The sequence below is a fragment of the Caretta caretta genome, chromosome 9 (assembly GCF_965140235.1).
Source record: "Caretta caretta isolate rCarCar2 chromosome 9, rCarCar1.hap1, whole genome shotgun sequence".
NCBI lineage: Eukaryota > Metazoa > Chordata > Testudines > Cheloniidae > Caretta > Caretta caretta.
In genome coordinates, this window is record NC_134214.1 from 89,704,311 (window position 1) to 89,730,056 (window position 25,746).

At 47.3% G+C, this 25,746-nt stretch overlaps 1 protein-coding gene across 1 annotated transcript in view; it reads right to left on the reverse strand.

The window, feature by feature from the left end:
• Positions 1–315: 315 nt before the first annotated feature.
• Positions 316–25,746, reverse strand: part of ATP1B4 (ATPase Na+/K+ transporting family member beta 4) — a 31,918-nt gene continuing 6,487 nt past the window's right edge. Inside the window, exons 2-9 of the mRNA XM_048864146.2 lie at positions 23,021–23,085; positions 18,083–18,245; positions 10,983–11,111; positions 8,247–8,351; positions 7,153–7,349; positions 6,143–6,199; positions 5,351–5,446; positions 316–3,763 (exon numbers count right to left, since the gene is read on the reverse strand). Of these exons, the coding sequence (XP_048720103.1) occupies positions 3,602–3,763; positions 5,351–5,446; positions 6,143–6,199; positions 7,153–7,349; positions 8,247–8,351; positions 10,983–11,111; positions 18,083–18,245; positions 23,021–23,083 (972 nt within the window). The 5' untranslated portion in view covers positions 23,084–23,085 and the 3' untranslated portion in view covers positions 316–3,601. The remainder of the gene's footprint in view (positions 3,764–5,350; positions 5,447–6,142; positions 6,200–7,152; positions 7,350–8,246; positions 8,352–10,982; positions 11,112–18,082; positions 18,246–23,020; positions 23,086–25,746) is intronic.

Here is a 25,746-nt window from a genome sequence, read left to right on the forward strand (position 1 = left end):
ATTTAAATGCTTTTCTCATAATGGTAAGCAGTAGATGTTGTAGACAGCATGCTGTTAGATTTTTAATATAAAGAAAAGGTCTTTAGCCTGTGGTTATGAATGAAAGAGACTTCTGTGTACATGCTGTCTATGGCCCTGGCACTTTAGACTTCTGAGCCCTTCAACTCCTATTGGAGTTAATCAGTTAATCAGCAGGGCTCAGCACTTGGCAGGAGTGGGCCCTATACTTCTTCCGAGTCCCGTCTCTTTAGCTTAGCAACGAAACGTGCAGCAGTTATAAAAAGTGTTCACGCATCAACACAATTGCCAATAAAATTCTGATTGCTGTATCTTTATTACTCATGAAAGCCTGGGATGTACAGCGAACACAGCTTGATCTTCAGATACTGGGGGAAGTTTCTAATACCCTTGTCTTGAAAAGTCTTGTTCTGACCTGTCAACTACCCTAAATTTCTGGGTGTTATTGACAGATGCCTCACTAAATGTAAGTGATTGATTGAAGTAATTCTGCATATTTAGAAGATGGCAGAGAGACCACCATTTTTCACCTGTAAGTACTAAAGCTAGATATCTATATGGATAAATATTTAGGCACCTAAGTTCCTTGATTTTTCAGAGGTGTTGAGCATCCATAAATCCAGTTGATGTCTTGGGAGTTGTGGATGCTCATATTTAGATGTCCGAATGTGGATTTAAATGTTTAAACACCCAGGTTTGAAAACTTTGGTCAAAGTTACTATCACACAATGGTCTGTCTTCTGCCTGGAAAACTAATGAAATTACACCTGGGGTGATTTTGTCCCATTGTGATTAAATCCCACTCCCCTCCCACAAGAGACTTATTGTGTTTAAAAAAAAAAAAAATGTAGTGGTGAGGGCCCCGTTCTAAAGCTCAAAACTCAGTAACCGGAGTGAACGAGCCTGCTCCAGGTACTCTCTCAAGCCTGTAAAATCTGGACCTAAGGAAATGGGCTGAGTGATCCCGTTCACCTCACATACCATAGATTGTACTAATGTTTTTTAAAAATCACTTCTAAATGGGCCAGTGAAATGGAGACAGTGCAAACTCACTCTCCACAGTATGTTGTATGGCTGTAACAAGGGTGGCCTGCACTGTAGAGGTGGCCATAGTGAAGGCTGTGTCCTGTTCCCAGGGTGGGTTCTCCAACCACGCTGACATGTGGATGGCCATAGAGTCTTCATATTAAGACTAAGGGTTGAAAAAGGACAGATGGGTAAATTGTCACAGCACCAGACACTGGCAATAATCAAGCTCCAATTGCTGGTGTGAGAAGGAGATCATAATGAACCAAGAAATATTTCCTCAAATGCATAGAGCATACACAATCTGGTAGTAGCCAAGTAAGAAGCCCACACACCCAGTCCTTAGGCTTCTGTGCAGGAGATGGAGGAGAGGAAGTACCCCCTGTTGCAGTGACTCTTCTGGCCAATCTAGGAACCCAATGACTTCCATGTAGCCTGTAGGAACAGTTGTGCTGGCTTGCAAAATGATTCCTAGCTCGTCTCCAGGAGCAGCACTCGTGCATCCCAGGAAGAGCTCATTCAGCCCTCTTCAACTGCAGTGAAGGTTTCAAATCCATGTGAAATCTTCCTGTGAGGACATCTGGGGTAAGTGATGCAATCCTCTGTGCGGGGTGTAATGTTACAAAGGTTCTTTTAAGACACTCTGTCTCAAAAAGAAAGTGACCACGTGTTTCTCAAACTTGGAAACTCTCAGCTAAGAATTTCCCCAGCTTCTGCAAGAGCTCTAACAGACTTGGAATCAGTTTCTAGAGCATCACAGGCATCGAGGGAAACATTGCGCACTACTGCCTGTACAGTCCCATATTACCTGAGCCAAAATCTCTCTCTCATATCATGTTGAAACAGAAGGGGGAGAGGAGCCAGATCTGTAGGTCACGCTGTAATACATCAGTACATATCCTCGGATGCTGAGGGGGAGAGAACCCCAATGGTAAATTCCTCCGTCATGTATGTTATAGATTTACCAGAAGAGAGAGAGCCCCGATTAGTAAAACAGGGTGAGAACTAAGGGACGAAGGCTGTTAGCCCACTTAAGGTTAAGGGGGTTGCAAACAGAAATCAGTGAATGAATTGGAAACCCACCCACCATTGTTGTTACAGTAATTGTATAGGGCAGAACTTCCTTTAAAAATACCAGTAGTAGGGCACAGCACTCATGATAAGCCCTGCACTAACAAACCAAAGGTCATAGCCCCACACTCTTGATCAATCCTCAAGTAACGAAGCAACACTGACAGTCTTGTACTCCCAAGCAATCCCGCCTAAACAAGCTGCACAGCCTAGTGCTCTTGCAATGGTAAAGCAGTGGGTGTGAGCACAGCGAAAGAAACATTTCAATTTCGAGTTCTGTGAGGTTGATCTAAACAGCTGTGGGTGAAACAAAACTATTGTGAGAGTTCTGAATGCTGAAGTGATAATGCCTGGTTAACCAATTGGCCAGTCACCAGAAAGGACAAAAATTTCACACGGTACATTAAGAATGAGATTGCACTGTTAATTTCACCGATAAAGATAATTGGCCACATGTTCTCCCACAACTCTCTGGCTTTTAAGGACATTATCACTGTGATCTTTTGGACACTGAGGGGTGAAGGATTTGAAAAGTTTGGGGGCAGTGAGCTGCACTCTGCATGGCCATATAGAGAGTCAGCTTCAATTCCCAGCTCTGGGCTGGCTGGAGGGAAACCCTTGTTTCTTGACCCTTGAGTCTCTTCCTGCCAGTGTGACATGCTGCGGGGGCTAGGAGAGAAAAACTCCTTTCAGTCTGGTGGACTCAAAGGGCGTGTGGAGAGAGGGGAAGGAGTGCATTAAGGGGTGGGAGGTGTTTATCCTCCCAGCTCAGTGATGGAGGGAACCATCCTAAAGATTCATAAATGACAATTCTTCCATATTATGGCGTTCTCTTTCCAATTGCAGCCAGTATCTTACACGTATCAAGACATGGTTGAAGCTACCAGTGCGAATGCTGCTGTGCTGAGTTGAGCTGATGTCCCCAGGCACCATGGCCCCCGCAGTGCCACAGCTCCTGGGCTCAAGGGATTTTGAGATGGGCCATTTTACTTGATTTTTATTGGTTTTACACATGTAACCCCAAAGATTGTGGGAGTGCCCTACATTACTGTTTAATGTAGTTTCTACCTGGGAAATGTACTTTAAAATATGATAAGTGAAATATAAGGTCAAAAGGAACATTCCTGAAGTGACCCTATGAAAATAGTATTAAAATGTCCTGTAGGTATTTAAAATCAATATTGAAATGTTTTACCAGGGCCCTCTACCTGTAGTTACAAGACTGGATCTACACTGCCAATAAGATTTGTTAGGCCTTTACATTTTAAAAATGTAGCTCCTCAGTCTATATTACATGGCGGTTGTCTCCAGCTATATATATAAAAAAATCCAATAAAGAAATGTCTCAGTTACATCGGAAACAATTTGTGTTTCCCTAACAGAAGAGGTGCTATATTCTGACATTATGTTTAAAAGGAGGAGTGGAAAAAGCGCCTGATTGCCATAAAAAGAGTTAAATGAAGTGCCTGGGGAATGTTTGCGTGGGCTACATTCTGATGCTGAGTGTAAAGGTGATTCGGCCCAGGAAACGATCGTTAGTCACATCATTCACAATTCCTTCCCCATTCAGTCTGCACTGAATGGGGACAAAATCATTCTTCTTCACATCTGTGAAGTGCAGAGCCACCAGGGGGGAGGTGTAGTTGACCTGAAAAGAAGAGACAGTAGATACGGACAACTGCTGAGAGGGTAGGAAAAACATCAAATACTCTGTGCCACAGGCCGTGGAATAGTGTTCAGAAAAATGGGCCTGATCCTGCAGTGGTGCCAATTGGCTTAGCCCTATGGACTCCACGAGGACCAGGGAAGCTGATTTGCACCAGGCTGAGGATCTGATCCAGTATGTCTGAAAAGGATGGGGACACATTTGAGTTCTCTAATACAATATTCCTCACGGATCAATTTGTTACTATTCAAGCCAGAAGCCGTGATAAGTAGGGAAGACTAACAAGGTTATAAACTACTTTCTGCCACTTTAAATTGTTGCTCCTTTGTCTGCAATAATAATAAAGAAAAATAGTCATGCTCCTTGTATGCCCAATGTACATGCTCCTGGGAAACCAAGGTCGGGGCATGCAGCTCACGTTTCACAAGGGAGCTGTTATTTGCCCTCACCTACATTCCATCTGTTTTCACAATGGGAATTTTGTTGACCCTACCTCTCTCTGTCTGAACTCTTATTTTGAATGCATTCTGCTCACCTAAACCGCCCTGCGCCCAATCCTGCAAATAGAATCATAGACGTGTAGGACTGGAAGGGATCTCACTAAGTCATCTAGTCCAGTCCCCTGCACTCAAGCCAGGATTAAGTAATAATTAGCCCATTCCTATCAGGTGTTTGTCTAACCTATTCTTAAAAGCCTCCAATGATGGAGATTCCACAACCTCCCTCAGCAATTTGTTCCAGTGCTTAACCACCCTAACAGGAAGCCTTTGCTAATGTTCAACCTAAACCTCCCTTGCTGCAATTTAAGCCCATTGCTTCTTGTCCTATCCTCAGAGGTTAAGGAGAACAATTTTTCACCTCCCTCCTTGTAACCACCTTTTATGTACTTGAAAACTGTTATCATGTCCCTCTCAGTCTTCACTTCTCCAGACTAAACAAACCCACTTTTTTCAATCTTCCCTCATAGATCATGTTTCCTAGACCTTTAATCATTTGTTGCTCTGGACTTTCTCCAATTTGTTCACATCTTTCCTGAAATGTGGTGCCCAGAACGGGACAAAGTACTCCAGATGTAAATAGGCCCATTAAAAACTAGGGCTGACCTTTTCAAAAGTGGTCACTGATTTGGGGTAGCTCAATTTTTGTCTGCCCAACTTGAGCATGTTGGTCACCACTAAGGAACAGGCCCGTACACATTCCAAGTTGGGCACCCTAATGCCAAGCCATCCCAAATCAGTGTCCACTTTGGAAAATGTCAACCTATGGTACTACTGCTGTCAGCACATTGAATATGACTGAATATCATTGAATATCATGCCCATTTTACAGATGGGGAAAATGAGGCACACACGGTGATCACACAGCGAGTCAGTGTCAGAGCCAGAAATACAACACAGGAGTCCTAATTGCCAGCCCCCACCCCACTGACTACTAGTTCACAGTGCCTCCCTACTGGGTTGTGCTTTCCAAATAGGTGCATTTTACAAACAACCACTCCCGCCCCACTCTTTCTCTGAGGAGAGATTAAAGGGAAGCCAATAGAGTATTAGCCGCCAAGTTTCTACTTACGTGAGTGAGCTTGCCATAGTAGGGATAGTACATGAGATCAAATGTTCCATTGCCTGGATAGAAGTCCACTGATTTAAGAGCACTTTCATCGCCTTTCTGTGATTAAAAATAGGCAGGTGTGTAGTATGAGGGCAGTACAGTACAGCTCCCCTCAGATCAACAACACAATGGGGCTTTGGCGGGCACCTCTGGAGAGCCCCAGCACAAAAGGACTAGGTATTTTGTCACCTATTTATACAGAGCACGTTTACTGATAGAACCAGCTGCTGCTGGAATGATCAGAGAACAAGTGCGCATAACGAGCAGGACAAAGGTCATGTTTGCCTCCTATAAATCAGTCTCTATGCTTCACTGCCTCATCATTACTAGCTAAGGGCCTGGTCTAACTCCCACTGAAGCCAGTGGTAGTCTTACCCAGGCCCTGAGTGCTGGGTCATGGACAGAGAGGGGGCAGTCTCAGTCCCTCTCTGTCTACGGACCTGCTCCTAGGCAGGGCGCAGCTGAGCACCCTCTGTTAGTGGCATCACTGGAAGCTGGAAGGGCTCAGCATTCCCCACGAGGTGTTTGGCCCCAAATGGAGAGCTGCAGGATAATACTTAGCACTGTCCACCTTCACAGAACTTTACAAACCTGCAGCCCTCACAATGTTCTTAATGCTGGGGCTGGTGAAACATTTTGGGCCAAAGTCATCCCAGGTGTAACTCCATTGCAATTCATCACCAAGCGGGACTGCGGGGGTGAGGGGGTAAGTCTCTTTCTGCAAATAACACTGGACATTCGTGAAAGAATTACCTGAATGGCACAGTTCACGCTCACAGGTGTCCCGTAGCCAGGTCGATAGCCTATGATCTACAAAAAGAAAAGTCATTCATGCTTCTATGAGATGCGAAGCCTGGCCTGTGATATCCAACCAATATCACCTGCCCACTCCAGAGGTTTCTCTCTCTCCATCTTAAGCTTATGTATCTGATCATATTGCATATGAATGCAAGTTATCTTGGAGGCATTTTCTGCCATCAGCGCATTATGTCATTCACCCCAAAGGGGGTGCACATGCCTACTTGTCCTCCCTATGGGCCTGAGCCCCCAGAACTCAGGAATGGAGAAGACCAATAGACTCTCTGCCCCTTCAAGTTGAGGCTATACAATGAAATCTGCATGAAGGGCCTCCACCCCCAAAAGACATCACTTTAAAAATTTCTGAAAGTTTTCCAGTATGATGTTCACCCTTTAAAAAAAGAGCCAGGTCTACTAGGCAACCAATTTTTGCTGTTTCCTCAAATGGCTGCTTGACCCCTGCTTGATAGACAAATAGAAGCATACGTATTGACAATTACTACACTGATCACAATCAAAAGGCCAACCCTTAGTTCTTCAAAAGCTTTTCCAAGCAGCTGATGAATTATCTTGACATTTATTTTGCCAGCAACATACCCTTTGATTCTATTGTATTTGCAGATTTCCGATTATGACTGTTCTTTAAAAATGCACAGTTATAAAGAGAGCATCGTGTGGGTCATGACCTCAGAAAATAACTTAATACCCAGAAAGAAATCCCGGCAAAGAATTACTTTCCTGTAGCCTATTTCTTGACCAAATCAAGGTACAGGGGGCTTTGCAAATTTTCTTTGACAGAATGTACCCGCCTGGGAATGGAGCTGCTGTTTTCCACCTGATATGGGGAACTGATTTTAGAGCTGATTTTACTAGCTCAGAGAATTGGCCTAGTTTCAAACCCAGCGTAATAATTAATTTATAGTACTGCCCAAAGAGGGAATTAAAATTAATGGATTTTTTTGTACCCGGTTCATCTTCAGCAAGATGCATGGCTGGCCTTTAGAGTAGCCAAACGTGGGATCCTCAATCCCAGAACAGTTCTGCAATTGTGATCGCTTGAACTGGCAGGCTTTCTTCTCCTCGCTTTCCGCTCCGTCTTGAACAAAGTACTGGCCTGCTGGGCACTCAATGTTCTTTTCCTCTTGAATGTTGTCATCATAAGCTAAGGTGAACCAAGAGCTGCTGGTTAATGCTTTTCGCACTGTCACGATCTAGCCAAATATCAAGGCTGCAATTGTCAAAGGCACCAGAGGGAGCTGGAAAATCCCTTCCCAAAAGACAAGGTTTAATACTCAGTTCAGCAGAGTATTTCCATGTATGGAAACCTCACAGACAGAAGTAGGAACATAGGTTTTTATGGCTTAGTTTGTGCTTCACCTTTTCTTCAGACTACATTCATATTTATTGCAATGACAACTGAAAGCAAAGGGGCTGGACTTACTGCTCTGCAGTCTACTAAGGAGCAGAGTCAAGGTCTTCCTAACTGCAGGCTTGTGATGCTGGCAAGCCTTTCCCTGTCCTATTCTCCCATCCTTCTGGGGGTCCCGCGTGGTTTGTTTTCTTGCAGTTTGTTTTGTCGATGGGGGGGGCCATCTGCAGGGAGACGAGGCCTGCGCATTGTTAGCAGGATGCCATGGCAGGAGTGAAAAGCAACACTGAAAACTTGGAAGTGAAAGAAAAAGCCGGGAGTAAGAGGAGTGAACGGCCAGGTTCATTTCACTCCGAGGAAGCTGCCGAAGTGCATTGCAGGATGTTGCAGGAGAAATCATTAGAAAGGGGCATGTGTCCCCCCCCCCCCCCCCGCATTTCCTGTGTGGCTCTGCCCAGACTTGGACATGCTCATTGTCATCTCCTAGAGCCTTTATGACATCAGCTCTTTTGCAAATGTCACTGAGCGATCGACACCAGTTTAGGTTACGTGATGTGTGGGTTGGGCACCACCTCATTCATGTTGCCCAGTGTCTGGAGGGCTTTTTACTGTTTATAAAAGGTAACATAAAAGCTACTAGAACAAAGTTATATAAAGACTGTGCTTTCCTTAAAGCTCCAACCAGTTTACCTTGTAGGAAGTCATGCATGCTGTTCACATAAGGCATCCATGTGCTGGGTTCGGAGACACTGAAGGCAATGTTAAATCCATGTAAGTATGGTCTAATCATTACTCCTGGTAAATAAAAAAGACCCTTGTTGTATTAACCAGTCATGGAGATTCTGTTGGCTCAAGTATGTATGTCCAAGGGGTTAATTTGGGTAATTCAGATCAATATTTATTATTTAACGTTGCATTATTTCATTATTTACTTATAAGACTACGTTTTAGTCATGGGTATTTTTAGTGAAAGTTACGGACATGTCACGGGCAGTAAACAAAAATTCATGGTCCGTGACCAGTCCATGACTTTTACTATATGCCCCTGACTAAAAGGGGGTCAACGCCACAGGTCCTGGGGGGTCGCCACGGGTGCTCGGGGGCAGGCGAGATGTGGCCCAAGGGGGCACCATGGGTGCTTGGGGGGGAGGTTGGGGGGGCTGGGGCAGGCTCCCTCTCCCTACCTGGCTCCTGGGAAGCAGCAACCGCAGCTCCTAGCTCCATGTGCTGCCTCCGCTCCACCCCAAGCCCCAGTTCTCCAGCTCCCATTGGCTGGGAACCACAGCCAATGGGAGCTGCGGGGGCGGTGTCTGTGGGCGGAGGCAGTGGGTGGAGCTAGGAGCTGAGGGAGGGGAGTTGCTGTTGCTCTTCCAGGGAGCCCCCCCCAGGTAAGCACCGCCCTGTACCCCAAGCTCCAGTCCTGAGACCCCCACACACCCAAACTCCTGCTTCTGGGTGGGGTGAGGTGGGGGGGCCCCAGACTGCTCCAGCAGCAGGCGGTGTGCCTGGCCCAGGGGCTGCCTGAGCTGCTCAGCAGCCCCCTGGCCAGCCGCACTGGCCGCTGCAGAAGTCATGGAGGTCACAGAAAGTCACAGAATCTGTGACAAACATGGAGCCTTATTTATTTAGCATTTATATTGTGGTAGCACCTAAGGGCCTGTGATGGGGCATCTGCCCAACACTGGCTCATAAGGGGTTAACAGAGCCCTATGTAGGCTGTGCAGGAGGCAGCCAATTAGAGAGGGCCCTAGAGAGGCTGCAAGGAGCAGCCAATCAGGGCAAGGCAGGTCCATATAAGAAGTTGCTCCCTGGTGCTTGAGGAGGGAAAACTGGCTGCCTTGCAGAAGAAAACTAGCAGACTGGACAGAGCAGTGCTGCTAGCAGCATCCAGAGGGAGCTAAAGACAGCTCCTGGTCAGCTGCAGGGATTCGCAGGCTGAGGCCTTGGGGCAAGGGTGAAGAGGGTGCTGGGAGCCGCGGGGAAGAGGTCCAGGGAAATGAACTAAGGAGTCGGAGGGGACACAGCAAGTGGAGGCCGTCTACTAGGTCCCTGGGCTGGGACTTGGCGTAGCGGGCAAGCCCAGGTCCCCCCCACCCCTCGCCACTGAGGAAGTGGCCAGACAATTGGCTCCAGTTGCCACTGAGGGAAGTGGCTGGACAGTGGACTGCAGTTCCCCCAGAAGGGGGAGAACAGATTGTGACATGGCTGGAGGGCTGTATCATGAAGAAGATGCTGCGGTCCTGGGAGTGATGTGGGCCCTGGAGCTATGTGAGCCCTGGAGCAGAAGTGATGGCAGTGAGACACCACCAGAACAGGGCGCACTGGCTAGAAGAGCTAATCCCTGGGACAGCCACCAGGAGGCGCTGCAGTGATGAGTGAATCTCATCGCAGGGCCACAACTAGGTTCTGTCCTGTTGTGCTAGGTGTGGTAGAAGTACATAAACAATTAGGGTGCTGCCTTGTGAGTTAGCAAATGAATTTAAGCTTCCACCTGATTTCATGGGGAGGGTTTAAGACGAAGAGGCTGATTTTCCTCTCATTAGTTTTACACCAGTGTAACTCCTTTGACTCAAGGGGGTGCCTTCTGATTTACCACAGCAAATGTGAGAGGAGAATCAGGCCTTTTAGGACATGCCTGTTCGTGGTCACCATTAGATCTTAGCAAGGCAAGGGGAAAGTGAGGACACCTGGTGTTTCAGATGGAAACAGACAAGCAGGAAAAATATATTTTAAAAAATGATTTAAACAGTGCTTACATTTCATCAAAAAAGAAAAAAAGATGAAAAAACAGCATATATATTCTGTATCATAATTGATTATAATAATCATAGTTACTGGTTGCTGACTGTGGGCTTGACATTGTGCAAACATACAATAAGTGTAAGTACACTTCCTGCCTCCAGAACTTACAATGTAAATTACTGATCATTTTACTGAGCTCCTAGAAATGGATGTGAATCCTCAGCTTCTACCAGGAGAGGCCAGAGTCCCATTGAAACACACTGGGCCAGATCTTCAGCTGGTGCAAATGCATGCAGCGCCACTGCCTTGCTTTACGCCAGCCAAGAATCTGGCCCACTGTGGAAAATTAACATTCCGCAAGTTCTCAGGGAAACAACCGCTGTCTCTTTGGCTGCATCCTTCCACGTTAACACATATTACTCCGGCAGGTTCTTCTCGATGCTCCTTACCTTTGAAAAGGCTGCTCCAGGCATGACAAGAAATGGGTAGTTTTAATCTGGTCTGCGGAATCTCACGTTAGATTTCTCCGTTGAGGAAATGGAATGGCAGCTACCTAACTAATGTACTTCCAGGAGCCGCAAAGACAGAACTTCTGTGTAGGTGACTACCGAGACCGTTCCTACAGTCGTAGGCCAGCATGGGGCTCAGAGGGAAGTCAGGGAATGGCTGAGCTGAAGGGCTTACCTGGCGGCGAGACTCTGTCCCTGTACGTAGGCGTGTAGGGGCTCAGAGCAAGCAGCAACCCGTACATACAAAAGGAGAACATCCCAGCCAGAAACGTGTACAAAATGAGGTAAAATAATAAGATCAAGCCTGCAAGACACAGAGGACATGTCTCTGTTAGCGCAGTTGCTAGCCCTTCCACCCTCACAAAGAGCAGGCCCAATCACCCTTCTTCACGTCTGGTATTTGCTAACTCTGACGGGAGTCTTTCATTAGAGAAGTGACTTTCCCAACCCAAACACCCTCAAACTTTGGGAAAGTTTGGATCAGACTGTACTTCCCAGCCAGCCACTATCTGCAACTGGCCCACACAAACCATGGATCTGAATGCTTCCGGGTGCAGGGAAAGTTCGGATTATGAGCTATATCCATCTAATTCATGGCTTGGCCCATCACAGTCAGAGATGGGTCTAAACAGGATCTACATATCCACATTCCTAAACTGGATCAAACTGAACCCAGATCCCACCCACAGCAGCTTCAAACCCTCTCTGAATAGCAAAGCTGATGTCATAGACAAGAAGAGGCAATGAATAGGCAGCCTCTAACACATTTTTGAATTCCTTAGGAAAACTCCACAGATAGGAAAATTGCCTCCCTACCCATCCCCACAAATCCCACCATCAGCTGTTCGACATCAGGAACCGAATGGCCAGGGAACAATGCAAATAACATTGACTTGAAATGCAGCTGCTCCGCAATACACTTTACACTTGGCTATTTCACAAGCCCAGTGTCCAGAGAACAGTTGTTTTTTTTTTCCAGGACCAGACTGACGGTTGGGGTTGTCTCGGGAGAATAAAGCCTATGAATAAAAACCAGTGGTTCAGAAAATAAAGTGAAACTATAACACAACCATTTCCCAGGGGAGCCATGATTCTGCTTGCAGAACAAGCCATGAGAACACAGATGTGCACTTTCACCTCTGCATTCTCTAGGTGTTTATGTTTGGTGGAATTGTTAATGATGGGAACTAAGTGAAAAGGCAAATTCAACAGAGGACCGAACAGGAGCTCAGCAGTGGGGCTACAGTGCAGGGGGGCTACAGGGGAGCTCAGGGGGCTACAGGGAAGCTTGGTAGGGGGGCTACAGGGGAGCTGAGGTGGGGAGCTCAGTGAGGGGCCTACAGGGGAGCCGAGGTGGGGGGTCTACAGGGGAGCTGAGGTTGGGGGAACTTCTGTGGAATTCAGGGCCCTCGTGGAGGAAGCTGTGCTTAAGCTCTGGGTTCTGGGACAGAGAGCAGGCTCCAGCCATGGGGAGACCTGAACAGAATTCCTGGTTTTCTTTCTGGGAGTGCTGCAGAGACAAAGAACTAACCCCCTGGAGAGGACATAGCTGTTCAGCAGCCACCGGTCAAGGTCCCTCTGCGCCGGAGAGGAGTAAAATCACAGAAATCCTGGGTGGGTGGGCCAGGAAGCTGCAGGGGCTGGGGGTGGGAGCGAGGGACGGACCTCTGTGTGGTACCTACTGCATGGCTGCTGAGAGAGGGGCTGATGGGAGCTGTGTCATCAGGCAGGAGGGGGCCCAGTGAGTCACCAGGTACCTCAAGATGTCCCCAACAAGCTCTCAGCACAGCCATGCTGGTAGGGAGCCATGGCACCTTCTCATGACCTCCTCTCCAAAGGGGGCAGTGCCAAGGAACGCCACAGGCCAGATTCTGCTCTTGGTTACACGGGGCGTATCCAGTCACTCCACCACCGTCAATGGTGTACTCCTGTGAGCCTGATTCTCCTCCCAGTTACCTGGCTGCGCGACCCAGGTGACTGCACTGACATCAGTGGAGTGCGTCAGAGCTGAAGCCAAGCGGCTGCCGGCCCTCTCCCTCCCCTCTACCCGCAGGCTCTTCCACGGGAGGGGATGGTTTTAGGCCTATGCTCCCAATTTATCTTGCTGTCCTAACCCTGCCTGGCACGTCTGATCATGCAGCCACTGCAATTCCCATGCCGACTTGGCCCATTTGGATCATAGTGCTGCTAGGTTTTTATTATTATTATTTATTATTATTCAGTTTTGCTTTGGCAAACGCTGTGCAGAATAGTACCACAGAACTAGCCTGGGCTCTTGCAAATCCTCGCCATAACGCACAACAGCCAGCAAAGCATCCAGTGCTGCCTGCTGTTCAGGAATGACGAATGCTTATTAAAAAAAAAACAGACTCTTTGAAGATCGGCTCATCCGCCTTCATCGTCATGTACGCACTGGGAAGCCGTGCTGGCCCTGGAATACTCCCTCCCTTTCAGCTGGTGTTCATGCAGGATATGAAAGCTTCGGCCGATTCCTCATTTAGCGTTCATCATGAGGCACCTTCATTTTAAAAGTGTGATGCCTTGTTAGGCGCTCAAATGCCCAGCTCTGGGAAAACCTATTCAGCCTGCTCGTGTGAGCAGGAGAATGGGGTGGGTGTAGGTGCGCACACTTGTGTTACCAAAGGTTGTACAGCACTGGGAGGCTGAGGACCAAATAAACGTATTGGTAGAGAAAAGAAATATGGGAATGTCAAGAATAGTTTAAGCATGGCTGGGTTCTAGAACCATTGTTTTTAAGATATTTGGATCATTTATTATATATTCAACCCCCCGAGTGCATTCATGATGGAAAGGGGAGGCAATCCAGCATTGTTAATTAAAGGTTTTGACCGGAGAAGCCAGCACCACTGTTTTGAAAATTTTCAAAAAGTGAGTGTTTGATGCTCCAAGACTCACTGGAGCTTTGAGTTAATTCCCACTGAGACGCAGTAAGAACTTGCAGCTTCCGTCAATGCATCTGTCCCGGCTGGGTATCTACACAGAACTGGCTAAATCCACCCATAAAGCCCTGTCCCAGCACACATGGGACCTGGGTAAAATCAGCTCTAGATGCTTTGAAGACCGTTTCTCCTGTGCTTCAGTTAATCCACAGTCTGGATGTGGAACACAGAAGAGATTTTTACTTGATTTTATATCTGCCACAGGAACAACAAAACCAGGTTCCATGCATGGCCAGAACAACACATGTATTATGTGACAACACTGTAATGCCACCCAAATACCTTGAGAGAACCTGCTTCAATACGGAAATAAAACCCCCTCCAAACGCACACCCCTAGCGATCACCTACCACCCCACACTAGAATCTATATGAGGTATCATTAAACAACTACCACCCACACTTGATGGGGACCACATCCTGAAAGAAATCTTTCCTGAACCCCCTCTTCTGGCCTTCAAATAACCCTCCCAGCCTCTCCAAGTTCATCATCGGAAGCAAGCTCCCCACAGACCAGGACACACCAACTCAAAGCGACACCAGACCCTGCCAGAACAACAGATGCAAAATCTGAAGACATATCTCCACTGTTACAATAATCAACAACCACCCCCTCCACACACACACCTTTCAAGAGCCATGCGTCCTACACGTGCCTCTCAGCCACAACGTGTGGTGTACCTCATCCAATGCACTAAATGCCGCAATAGCAAGTAGGTGGGACACTCTTGTAGGAACTCTTGTAGTTCCACTCTTGTAGGAACTCATGCAGGAAAATGATAAAAGACAAAAACATCCTATCACCTGTGGTTGAACACTTTTCTCAGCACGATCGCTCTATCTGATCTCAAAGAAACCTGCACAACACCTTCAGAAGATGAGCCTGGGAGTTTAAATTCCTAACTTTGCTAGACACAAAAATCATTAACTGAACAAAGACACTGTATTTATAGCTTATTATAGCAATCTATAACCCACCAACCCCCGCCCTCAGCTTCTCTCCCACCCTCCCCATGACTGGAGAGGTATTAACGGGCCCCTTCACCTTGATTGGTCCCTTAAAAGATGTGTTAACTACATATCCTAAACAATCTGTTCCACATTGTATTTAGCTGTGACACTTCCCAGAGCTCTCTGTAAACTTGAAAGCTCGTCTCTCTCACCAACAGAAGTGGGCCCATAAAAGATATTACCTCACCCACCTTGTCTCTCTAATATCCTGGGACCAACATGGTCACAGCAACACTATAATAACGATAATTGACTAACCACAGACTCTTTGGCACTCCGCTCACTGGCTGGGTAGCTTTTGCAGCTTCTGTAAATCACTCCCTGTTTTCTCTTGCTTCAGCTGACTTCCCACAACAGGTCTCTTGGCTTAGATGAAGCCACTCACTGTGGACTTTGCAGGAGATGCTGAAAACTTGGCAGGAGGAGCAAACAAGTTGCAAGGCTTGTCGGCTCATTACCGTTGCCAAATGCTCAGTGCCGCCAAAATGTCTGTCCTTTGCTTCTTGAATGCAGTGCCGGGCATCACATTGTCTGGGTTCATTTTACTACTTTGGAAATTGACGAAGAACATGATTGGCCGTATTCTGCTGGTGTAAAGTCAGAGTTACTTGCTCTGATTTACTCCAGTGCAAAAGTGCTCATAACTTGAGATTCAGGCCCAACCATTTTCATGCTCATGAATGAGTTGTTTAAGTATAGGAAAACAGCACCACAAACGTCCCTCGCAATCTGAGTGCTCTAAGGATTGAGCATGGGAATGCAGCTGCAGCAGCAATAATTATGGGACTGGATGAGTGGCAGGTGTTCTCAGCCTACCACCTTCCACTGCCTGTTTTTAACCAGTTGCACATGGTTTGCCCAGAGTATAATTTTTAAAGGCCATGGAAAAGGCTGTCAAAACAAAATCCTAGCTTTTGAGCCAGACCCTGCTTCCCTCACTCATGTGAGTGATGTCGCTGATTTATTTAGCTACAGCCTCCACTCATCCAAAGGGATGGGCAGAAAAGTGTTGATCAGGTCTTGACTTTGCACCTGGCTGGCTTTGCTGCTAGAATCTGAGCCCTGGTGTGTAATTCTGATTCACTCTGCTTGGGTTTGAGCCCAGGGCAGGAAGCGGCTTTGGGAGAGTAGAGACTTTGGGAGTCTCCTCTGGCTTTCATCAGCTAAACATCGGCATAATGCCACCAAAGCCAAAGGAGTTGCTCTTTTTTTATGCTCCTGTAAATGTGAGGTGAATCAGGTCCATCCAATCTAGAGATACCTGTCTGGTCTCTCAATGGCACTAATACACCTACCGAAGGACTCCACAGTCTGCATATTGATCTATTCTAATCCAGGATCACCCTTCCCTGGGATATCTGGGCACCATTTTACACGCTAAGCCACAAAGATGCACAAGGAGCTGATCCAGTCGTTCGTGAGAATGACATGCTCATCAGAAAAGCCCTACATGTCCCCTTATTTCACCTAAATTGCGTACTCTGTCACTGTGAACAGAATGTGCAAATGGCCAGTTAGACCCGTCACTGGTCAGTGGTGCACTTACAAACCCAAGTGGTGTTCAACCATGATCAGGGTGCGTGCCATCTAAGTGTGCAGCCCTTCGCCTCCCTCCGGGGGGAGAAGGAGCAGTGTTCTTAAGCCAGAATGAAGCTACATGGAAGTGCGGCAAACATCACACACACACACACACATCCCCACCCCCATCAGCGCTGATCTGGAGAGGCTAGCTCCAGAGAGAGTGGAGCTCTGATCTAAATGCATGGTTGCCTAATTCAGTACAATGGCTCTCCCAGTTACCAGGGGAATCCATGATGTGAATAATGAATTAAAAATTCATTCCTATCCACTCACCGACGCCACTGGGGATTTATTTCTTGTCTAATTCTTTGTGTTTTTAATGCTAGTATGGGAAATTGCTATTAAAACACAAAGGTCAAACTCTGCTGCCCAGGACCTGTTTAACTGACAGCAGCGATTGGCCTTAAAGCTGCACCAAACTGTGTTGGTCTCAATTTGCCACATGAAAGGAAGGGAGTATGGGGCTGAAACAGAAGCTCAGGCCACAGAGCACGTGCAGGGCCAAATCCTGCTTCAGTTACACCAGTGTAACTCATCCGTACCTGATTCGGATCTCATTTACACTGCCTTTTAGATCAGTGTAACACTGTAATTCTATTAACTTCATCGGCGTTACACTTGACTTACACCAGTGTAAGCTCAGAAGGAGACGCATTGACGTCCCCGGGGATGCATGGGTATTGCAGGGCAGATCTTTGGTTCACTCCAAATAAAATCACTCAGCCTCAGACATCTCCTGCAGCACGTGTGCTCTGTTATGAGTCCTAGATTTACCTTAACCCCACTGTATGGTCACTAGGGCTGCAGATTTGTCACGGCATTTTTTAATCAAAAATCATGGAGCAGTCATGGGAAATTTACTAAAACTGCTGAGTTAGGGGGAATTGGTGTGTAAGTCCTGGGTATGAAAATTCAGCTATGCCTCTTTAACAATAATATACACAAATCCTTCTTCCGCTGCCTCCTCCTTCTTGCCCTGCCAGGGTGGCACCGACAATCTGTAGCAGCACCCTCTGCTCCGCCACTGCAAAAATCCCAGCCCACTGAGGAGGGCTTGCAGCGCCTCTCAATCATATTTTGCTGGCAGCCAGGCCAAACCTGAGTGCAACCCCGGGCAACCCTGGGCACTGCAACCCCGGGCACCAGGCCACAACATCCAGTGGAGAGTTGGGCCCAGTCCCACGGGATAGGAGCCGCCATTGTGGGGTGAATCGGTGCAGGGTGGGCCTGCTCTCCAACTCCCCTCCCACTGGAGGTCTCCCCTCTGCACCAGACCTGCAATTCACTTAGAACCTTCCTGCCACCCACGGGTGGGTCACGGCCCACCATTTGGGAAACTCTGCTTTATTAAAACCCCAGACACACAGAAAAGTCACGGATCAGCAGAAAATCACAGTATCTGTGACATTTTTACCACCATGGCAAACGTGCAGCCGTAATGTCAGCATAATATGTCTACCACAGGAGTAAAAACAGGGGTAGCTTCCCCATGGCTGTATGTTCTACGGGCACATTCACGGCTAGCATTTTACAGTTCTTTACTGAGCCACCTGTTAGATATATGTGTATGGGTCCAGGATTTAGATTACATGTGCTCTGCTATGCCATAGCAGGGAAATTCACAGTCAAGGAAAGAAAGAAAGAAAGAAAGAAAGAAAGAAAGAAAGAAAGAAAGAAAGAAAGAAAGAAAGAAAGAAAGAAAGAAATTCAGCCATTTAACGTACCCCAGCTCTGAGCTGTTCTTCCCATACATTCTTTCTTCTCTGAATTCCACAGGAAAGTTTTCATTTCTTGAATTACATCTGCCAAAGTTTTCTTCCCCATCTTTTCCTTGCACTTTTCCTGCTCGTCTTCAGAGTGCTGTGCTCTCTCTTCATCCTTGTTTTCCTGGAATAGTTACAGAACGCAATTCCCCCCCCCCCCAAAAAATGAGTATCTCATTGGCCAAAAATAAACACAAGACTACTTAATATCTGGAGATGTTTCAAATTTCCATTTCCTATCCCCATCATCACGCCTGTGTTATGGAGAGGCATTTCTTTGGCTGTAGTGGTCTATAATCATTTAGATCCCAGTATTCAGTTTCCCAGGGCAAATATGGCTCTGCGGTCACACTGGACACTAGTCTCTCATCCTGATTCTCCCCTTTGTTCACAGTGAGTCTTCATTTCTAACCCATGTGAACACGATGAAAAGACGCACAATTCCTACATCTCTCATATGCACCTCGGAGGTGAGTAAATCCTTTCCTGGGTTGTGATACGCATCATGAGGTGATGCTGTTAAACAAAGTCTTCCAACTTCTTTTTCTTAGCATGCTAGTATGAGGGGACTGTTGGCCCCTTACTTAGTGGGGTTTTTTGGTTGGCCACCTCCCACTAACAAAAGAAAGGAAAAGGGCCAATGAGAAATCAGGAGCCTGAGATTGACGGTCCTCAGGGGGAATGGGGAGAGGCCAATGCGCCAGCTCAGCCTGATTGACAGGGCAGGCAGGTTAATGAGGGAGTCAGGAGGCCAGGGGGTCCAGTCCTCCATGTGGCAGCTGCCTGGGCCGGAGCGGGGTCGAGCAAGGGGAGAGCAGGGGCCTGAGCCGAGCTGGGGAGCTGGGCTGCACCCGCCAGGGCCAGAGGGGCCAGAGGAGCAGCCCAGGGAGCTGGAGGCAGAGCAGCAGCAGTGCTGATGCAGAGTGGTGGAGCTGGGGCTGGAGCAGTCCGGAGCCGGGTGCCGTGAGCAGCTGGGGAGAGCAAGGGGGACCCTGGGCAGCAGGCCCAGTGCAGGGAGACGCAACCAGGCAAGAGGCCCTGCAGGCCAGACTTGGTGGGGGGGATCATAACCCTGACAGGGGGGCTGATGCTGGGAAGAAGGGTCCTGCATCCTAGAGCCTGAAGGTGTGTGGCCACCGCTAGAGCAAGTGTCCGACCCGCAGCATCCCTGCAGCACAGCCAGGGCTTGGGAAGGTGGCCTGGGCCGTGTGAGGAACAGACAGTGAACTGCTCCGGCATTCCGGAGACGGCTGTTTCCCCGTGCCCACAGAGCGGGGTTATGTGTTTTCCTTTAACCTGTCCCATTTTTTCCTGTTTTTTTTTAATTGGTTGCTCTTTTAATAAATTGTATTTGCCTTGAACTATATGCAATGATCAGTGGACACCCTAGCCCCTGTCCTAAGTGACCACGACAGAGGAGGCTCGAGCCCCCCTGAAATCCTGGGCCCAGCCTTGTCGGGGTTATACAGGAGAGAGGAAGGGAAGGTCAGGCAGGTCTCTGGGTGAAAGGAGTGGGAGTGAGAACGCAGATTCTTTTGCTAGCCAATTCCACTAGGGTAGTGTATAAGCCAGGAATGTTCCCCACAATAGTGGGACCATACCCCCACTTACACTGGATTGAAGAGCCCATTATTAAACATTTGTTCCTCAGGTAGATATTTACAGATTGTAATCAAATCTGTAATCAAATTTGATGATTTAACTGGGAATTGGTCCTGCTTCGAGCAGGGGGTTGGACTAGATGACCTTCTGGGGTCCCTTCCAACCCTTATATTCTATGATTCTATGAAATCACCCCATAATCTTCTCTTTGCTAAGCTAAATTGAGCTCTTTGAGTCTATAACTTTGGGCACATCTACATTGCAATAAAAGCCCCACGGCACCAAGTCTCAGAGCCCAGGTCAGTTGACTCAAGCTCGCAGGGAATGAAATCAACATCCTCTGCTGGGGAGCCATGGGAGCCAGGGCCACCATTTTTACAGTATCTGTTTCTCTGTCCCGATCTGCACAATTTGTATATGCAGGTGAGGCAAAGGGAGTGAAAAGCAGTCACAGCTTGCCACTGTGGGCTGTCCAGATCTAGAGGAGTCCCCAGTGGACATGGACCCAGCATAACCAGCTCCTAGGCCTGTCACTGGGCAGCCAGCCCCAGTACAGTGGTGTATCAGGGCAGGGAGAGGAACTGGCCAAAGCATACTGCATGCTGCCAATCCCCAGCTGGCAGATGATGATTACCTGGGGATGATTACCTGTTGGTGGAGTTTAGAACAGTCCACAGGCTGATCTAAATTCCCCCAGAGCCAGGCTGATACAGATCCAACTAGAAAGCCAGGGGATCAGAACTGCAGCAGAGAATTAGAACAATAGAGTGTATTAATGGTCTAAGCAGAGATGCCCTAATTCTGGGCTGTGTCCTGGCCCCTTTCACCACTGACAGCATATAAGGGCTGGTTTCAGAGTAGCAGCCATGTTAGTCTGTATCCACAAAAAGAAAAGGAGGACTTGTGGCACCTTAGAGACTAACAAATGTATTTGAGCATAAGCTTTCGTGAGCTACAGCTCACTTCACGAAAGTTTATGCTCAAATAAATTTGTTAGTCTCTAAAGTGCCACAAGTCCTCCTTTTCTTTTTGCATATAAGGGCTGTAAACCAGCCAGATTTTCCCACCAGGAAACACCTCCAGGGTGTGGGGTAGCATAGGGCATGCCCCTGGGATAGCATAGGTGCAGGGGCATGCCAGGGCTATGTTGGGCTAGGGAGGAGGGTGTTCTGAATATTCTGGGAGGCCAGCAGGTCCTATAGGGATTGTTTCACCAGGGCATATATTAGGGCATCCCCTGGGCCTGCTTTCATGTATGCTGGGGGCCAGACTTCCCAACGGCATCCCCAGAACCTGGCGGTGCAATGGTGTCCAGAAGATATCCTGCTCTCTTCCAGCATGCTATGATAGAATCTGCTTGGCCGAAGCTCAGAATGCAGGTTCCCATCTCATCGCAGTGCTGCAGGCCTGTTTTTCCTCGGAAGTGACATAATGCATTCCCTCAGAGAACTAGATACATGCATAGGTTAAATTGACAGCACCCCACACACCCCAGCAGAGAGAGACTTGCCCAGAGAGCTCTATCAGGACAACTCATCCATCCAAACCATGTTGCCCTGAGAGAGGCTGCCAGTCACTTACATAACCCCTACATAATATCTGGGGGGGGGGGGGGGGGTAGGAAAAAACAAGAGGAAACAGGCTACCTTGCATAATGACTTAGCCACTCCCAGTCTCTATTTAAGCCTAAATTAATAGTATCCAATTTGCAAATGAATTCCAATTCAATTGGAATTCATTTGCAAATTGGATACTATTAATTTAGGCTTAAATAGAGACTGGGAGTGGCTAAGTCATTATGCAAGGTAGCCTGTTTCCTCTTGTTTTTTCCTACCCCCCCCCCCCAGATATTCTGGTTTAACTTGGATTTAAACTTGGAGAGTGGTCAGTTTAGATGAGCTATTACCAGCAGGAGAGTGAGTTTGTGTGTGTATGGGGGTGGGGCGGAAGTGAGAAAACCTGGATCTATGCAGGAAATAGCCCGACTTGATTATGTAAAGAGTTGTCACTTTGGATGGGCTAGCACCAGCAGGAGAGTGAATTTGTGTGGGGGGGTGGAGGGTGAGAAAACCTGGATTTGTGCTGGAAATGGCCCACCTGTTGATCACTTTAGATAAGCTATTACCAGCAGGACAGTGGGGTGGGAGGAGGTATTGTTTCATATTCTCTGTGTGTATATAAAGTCTGCTGCAGTTTCCACGGTACACATCTGATGAAGTGAGCTGTGGCTCACGAAAGCTCATGCTCAAATAAATTGGTTAGTCTCTAAGGTGCCACAAGTACTCCTTTTCTTTTTGCGAATACAGACTAACACGGCTGTTCCTCTGAAACCTGTCATAACCCCTTTGGTCTCTCTTAGGACAGTTTGTATTTTGATATATCATGTGTGTCTAGGTTACCTTATGTAAGAGAATCTCAGATGAGTCCATCCTGTTTAGACCAGTACTTTGCTGTGTGAACCCACAGAGATTCAGCATGGAATATGGCTTATGTGGATCAGTCCAGGTATTCCCATTTATGTATCCAACTCCTAGCTGCTGGGGCGTTCTGGCTCCCCACTCCCTGTTAATTGCTCCTGCCAGGGAGCAATTGTATAAGACAAACATCTGTGGTGCATTAGAACTGGGACATTCAGGGCTAGATTCTCATCTCAGTGACACCAGTGTACATCTGGACCTTAGTAGAGATGGAGTGATATCCTGGTCCTATCGACATTAAGAAGAGTTTTCCCATTCATTTCAATGGCCCTTACTCCAGATTGACTCTGGTGCAGCTCAGCTCAGAATCTGCCTTTCTGTGTCTCCTTAAAACCCCACTTTTGAAGCAGCGTTGGAAGAAGTGATGGTCAAACAGAAGTGGATCCAAGCCAGAGGTAGCACTCATTGTCCTAAATGAAATCACTTTGGTTCACTCAGGCTGAGAATCTCTTGTGCCCCAAACTCTGGGAGCACTTGACTTGTTTCCCTGGTCTGTTCTCTCTCCTCCCCATCCCGGCACATTGGCTCTCCACTGAAAAGGGCTAACCCCATCCCAGTTGCAGCAGGAAAAGCTTGACTTGTTTGCATTTTTCAGTCCTATTTGCTCATGTGGCTCGCCTCCCCCACTCCCCTTCCTGCAGGAGGTCACTATAGATCAACGGTAAGTGCTCGCTCTCTGCACTAGGGAACAGGAGCAAGAGCAATCCCTAAGGCAAAGTCACTATATTTATCACCCTCAGACGTGAAATGGGATCCCCCTTCTGCAACCCCCACTTCCTCATTTCTATAAAGGGCAGTTTGCAGTCCCCAAAAGACTCACCGGCTTCTGGTGGTAAATCTTACGCTGGCCTTCTGCACCTCCAGAGGTGGCATTCATTTCCATGACTTTGTGTAAAATGAAGAGAAATAGAACAATTAGTATGGTAAAAAGCCACGTCTGGGGTTAACGGTACAAGCTATCCATACAGTACGTGCCACCCCAGTACAGTGAGCACGCTCCCATCACTTATTCCAACTAACCAACAAGGGGAAGGTGCACAGAAAGCTGGCTCAGCCCTTAAATTAAATGTAAATGATGAGAGACCGCCGCTTATTCTTGTGAGCAGGCGCAAGCAGGGCCAGCTGGCACCTGTGGCTTTCATGACCTTGCAAAGAAGACTTGGATGTTCGAGAGGCGATCAAAAAATAACTCTCTTTTGCATGCAACAGGATCCTGGACAACACTTAAGGTTCTGTTCCACCTAAAGCCATTTGCACGTACAACACAGTCAACTGCACGGGAATCCCCAATAAGATAACCACTTAGGAAGCAAGTCGCCATCCCCTTGGTCTTTGGAGACTAGGAATCGCTTGATGAACAAATGGGAAGGCTGTGACTTAGTGGCTGAACAGATATGTCAATGTGTGCTTGTCAGTCATGGTGAACCCTGGGTGACTGCTTGCAAAGTCTCTTCAGGGGCTGGGGGAATCTATATTTATCACTTTGAATCAAGAAGGGCTGCAGCTAGAACTCTGCAGTGTCAGTTTCCCAGACATATATAACTCAAGAGTCAGTCCTGACCAGCTACAGAAAATCGGAAGAAACAGCCAAGAATGCCAGGCAGCCCCGCCGGGTTTCTAATTATGTCATGTTTCAGAGTAACAGCCGTGTTAATCTGTATTCGCAAAAAGAAAAGGAGGACTTGTGGCACCTTAGAGACTAACCAATTTATTTGAGCATGAGCTTTCGTGAGCTACAGCTCACTTCATCAGATGCATACTGTGGAAAGTGTAGAAGATCTTTTTATACACACAAAGCATGAAAAAATACCTACCCCCACCCCACTCTCCTGCTGGTAATAGCTTATCTAAAGTGATCACTCTCCTTACAATGTGTATGATAATCAAGTTGGGCCATTTCCAGCACAAATCCAGGTTTTCTCACACACACACCCCCACACACAAACCCACTCTCCTGCTAGTAATAGCTTATCTAAAGTGACCACTCTCCTTACAATGTGTATGATAATCAAGGTGGGCCATTTCCAGCACAAATCCAGGGTTTAACAAGAACGTCTGAGGAGGGGGGGAGTAGGAAAAAACAAGGGGAAATAGGTTACCTTGCATAATAACCTAGCCACTCCCAGTCTCTATTCAAGCCAAAGTTAATTGTATCCAATTTGCAAATGAATTCCAATTCAACAGTTTCTCCCTGGAGTCTGGATTTGAAGTTTTTTTGTTGTAATATCACAACTTTCATGTCTGTAATCGCGTGACCAGAGAGATTGAAGTGTTCTCCGACTGGTTTATGAATGTTATAATTCTTGACATCTGATTTGTGTCCATTTATTCTTTTACGTAGAGACTGTCCAGTTTGACCAATGTACATGGCAGAGGGGCATTGCTGGCACATGATGGCATATATCACATTGGTGGATGTGCAGGTGAACGAGCCTCTGATAGTGTGGCTGATGTTATTAGGCCCTGTGATGGTGTCCCCTGAATAGATATGTGGGCACAGTTGGCAACGGGCTTTGTTGCAAGGATAGGTTCCTGGGTTAGTGGTTGTGTTGTGTGGTACGTGGTTGCTGGTGAGTATTTGCTTCAGGTTGGGGGGCTGTCTATAGGCAAGGACTGGCCTGTCTCCCAAGATTTGTGAGAGTGCTGGGTCATCCTTCAGGATAGGTTGTAGATCCTTAATAATGCGTTGGAGGGATTTTAGTTGGGGGCTGAAGGTGACGGCTAGTGGCGTTCTGTTATTTTCTTTGTTAGGCCTGTCCTGTAGTAGGTGACTTCTGGGAACTCTTCTAGCTCTATCAATCTGTTTCTTCACTTCTGCAGGTGGGTATTGTAGTTGTAAGAATGCTTGATAGAGATCTTGTAGGTGTTTGTCTCTGTCTGAGGGGTTGGAGCAAATGCGGTTGTATCGCAGAGCTTGGCTGTAGACAATGGATCGTGTGGTGTGGTCAGGGTGAAAGCTGGAGGCATGCAGGTAGGAATAGCGGTCAGTAGGTTTCCAGTATAGGGTGGTGTTTATGTGACCATTGTTTATTAGCACTGTAGTGTCCAGGAAGTGGATCTCTTGTGTGGACTGGACCAGGCTGAGGTTGATGGTGGGATGGAAATTGTTGAAATAATGGTGGAATTCCTCAAGGGCTTCTTTTCCATGGGTCCAGATGATGAAGATGTCATCAATATAGCGCAAGTAGAGTAGGGGCTTTAGGGGACGAGAGCTGAGGAAGCGTTGTTCTAAATCAGCCATAAAAATGTTGGCATACTGTGGGGCCATGCGGGTACCCATAGCAGTGCCGCTGATCTGAAGGTATACATTGTCCCCAAATGTAAAATAGTTATGGGTAAGGACAAAGTCACAAAGTTCAGCCACCAGGTTAGCTGTGACATTATCGGGGATAGTGTTCTTGACGGCTTGTAGTCCATCTTTGTGTGGAATATTGGTGTAGAGGGCTTCTACATCCATAGTGGCCAGGATGGTGTTAACAGGAAGATCACCGATGGACTGTAGTTTCCTCAGGAAGTCAGTGGTGTCTCGAAGGTAGCTGGGAGTGC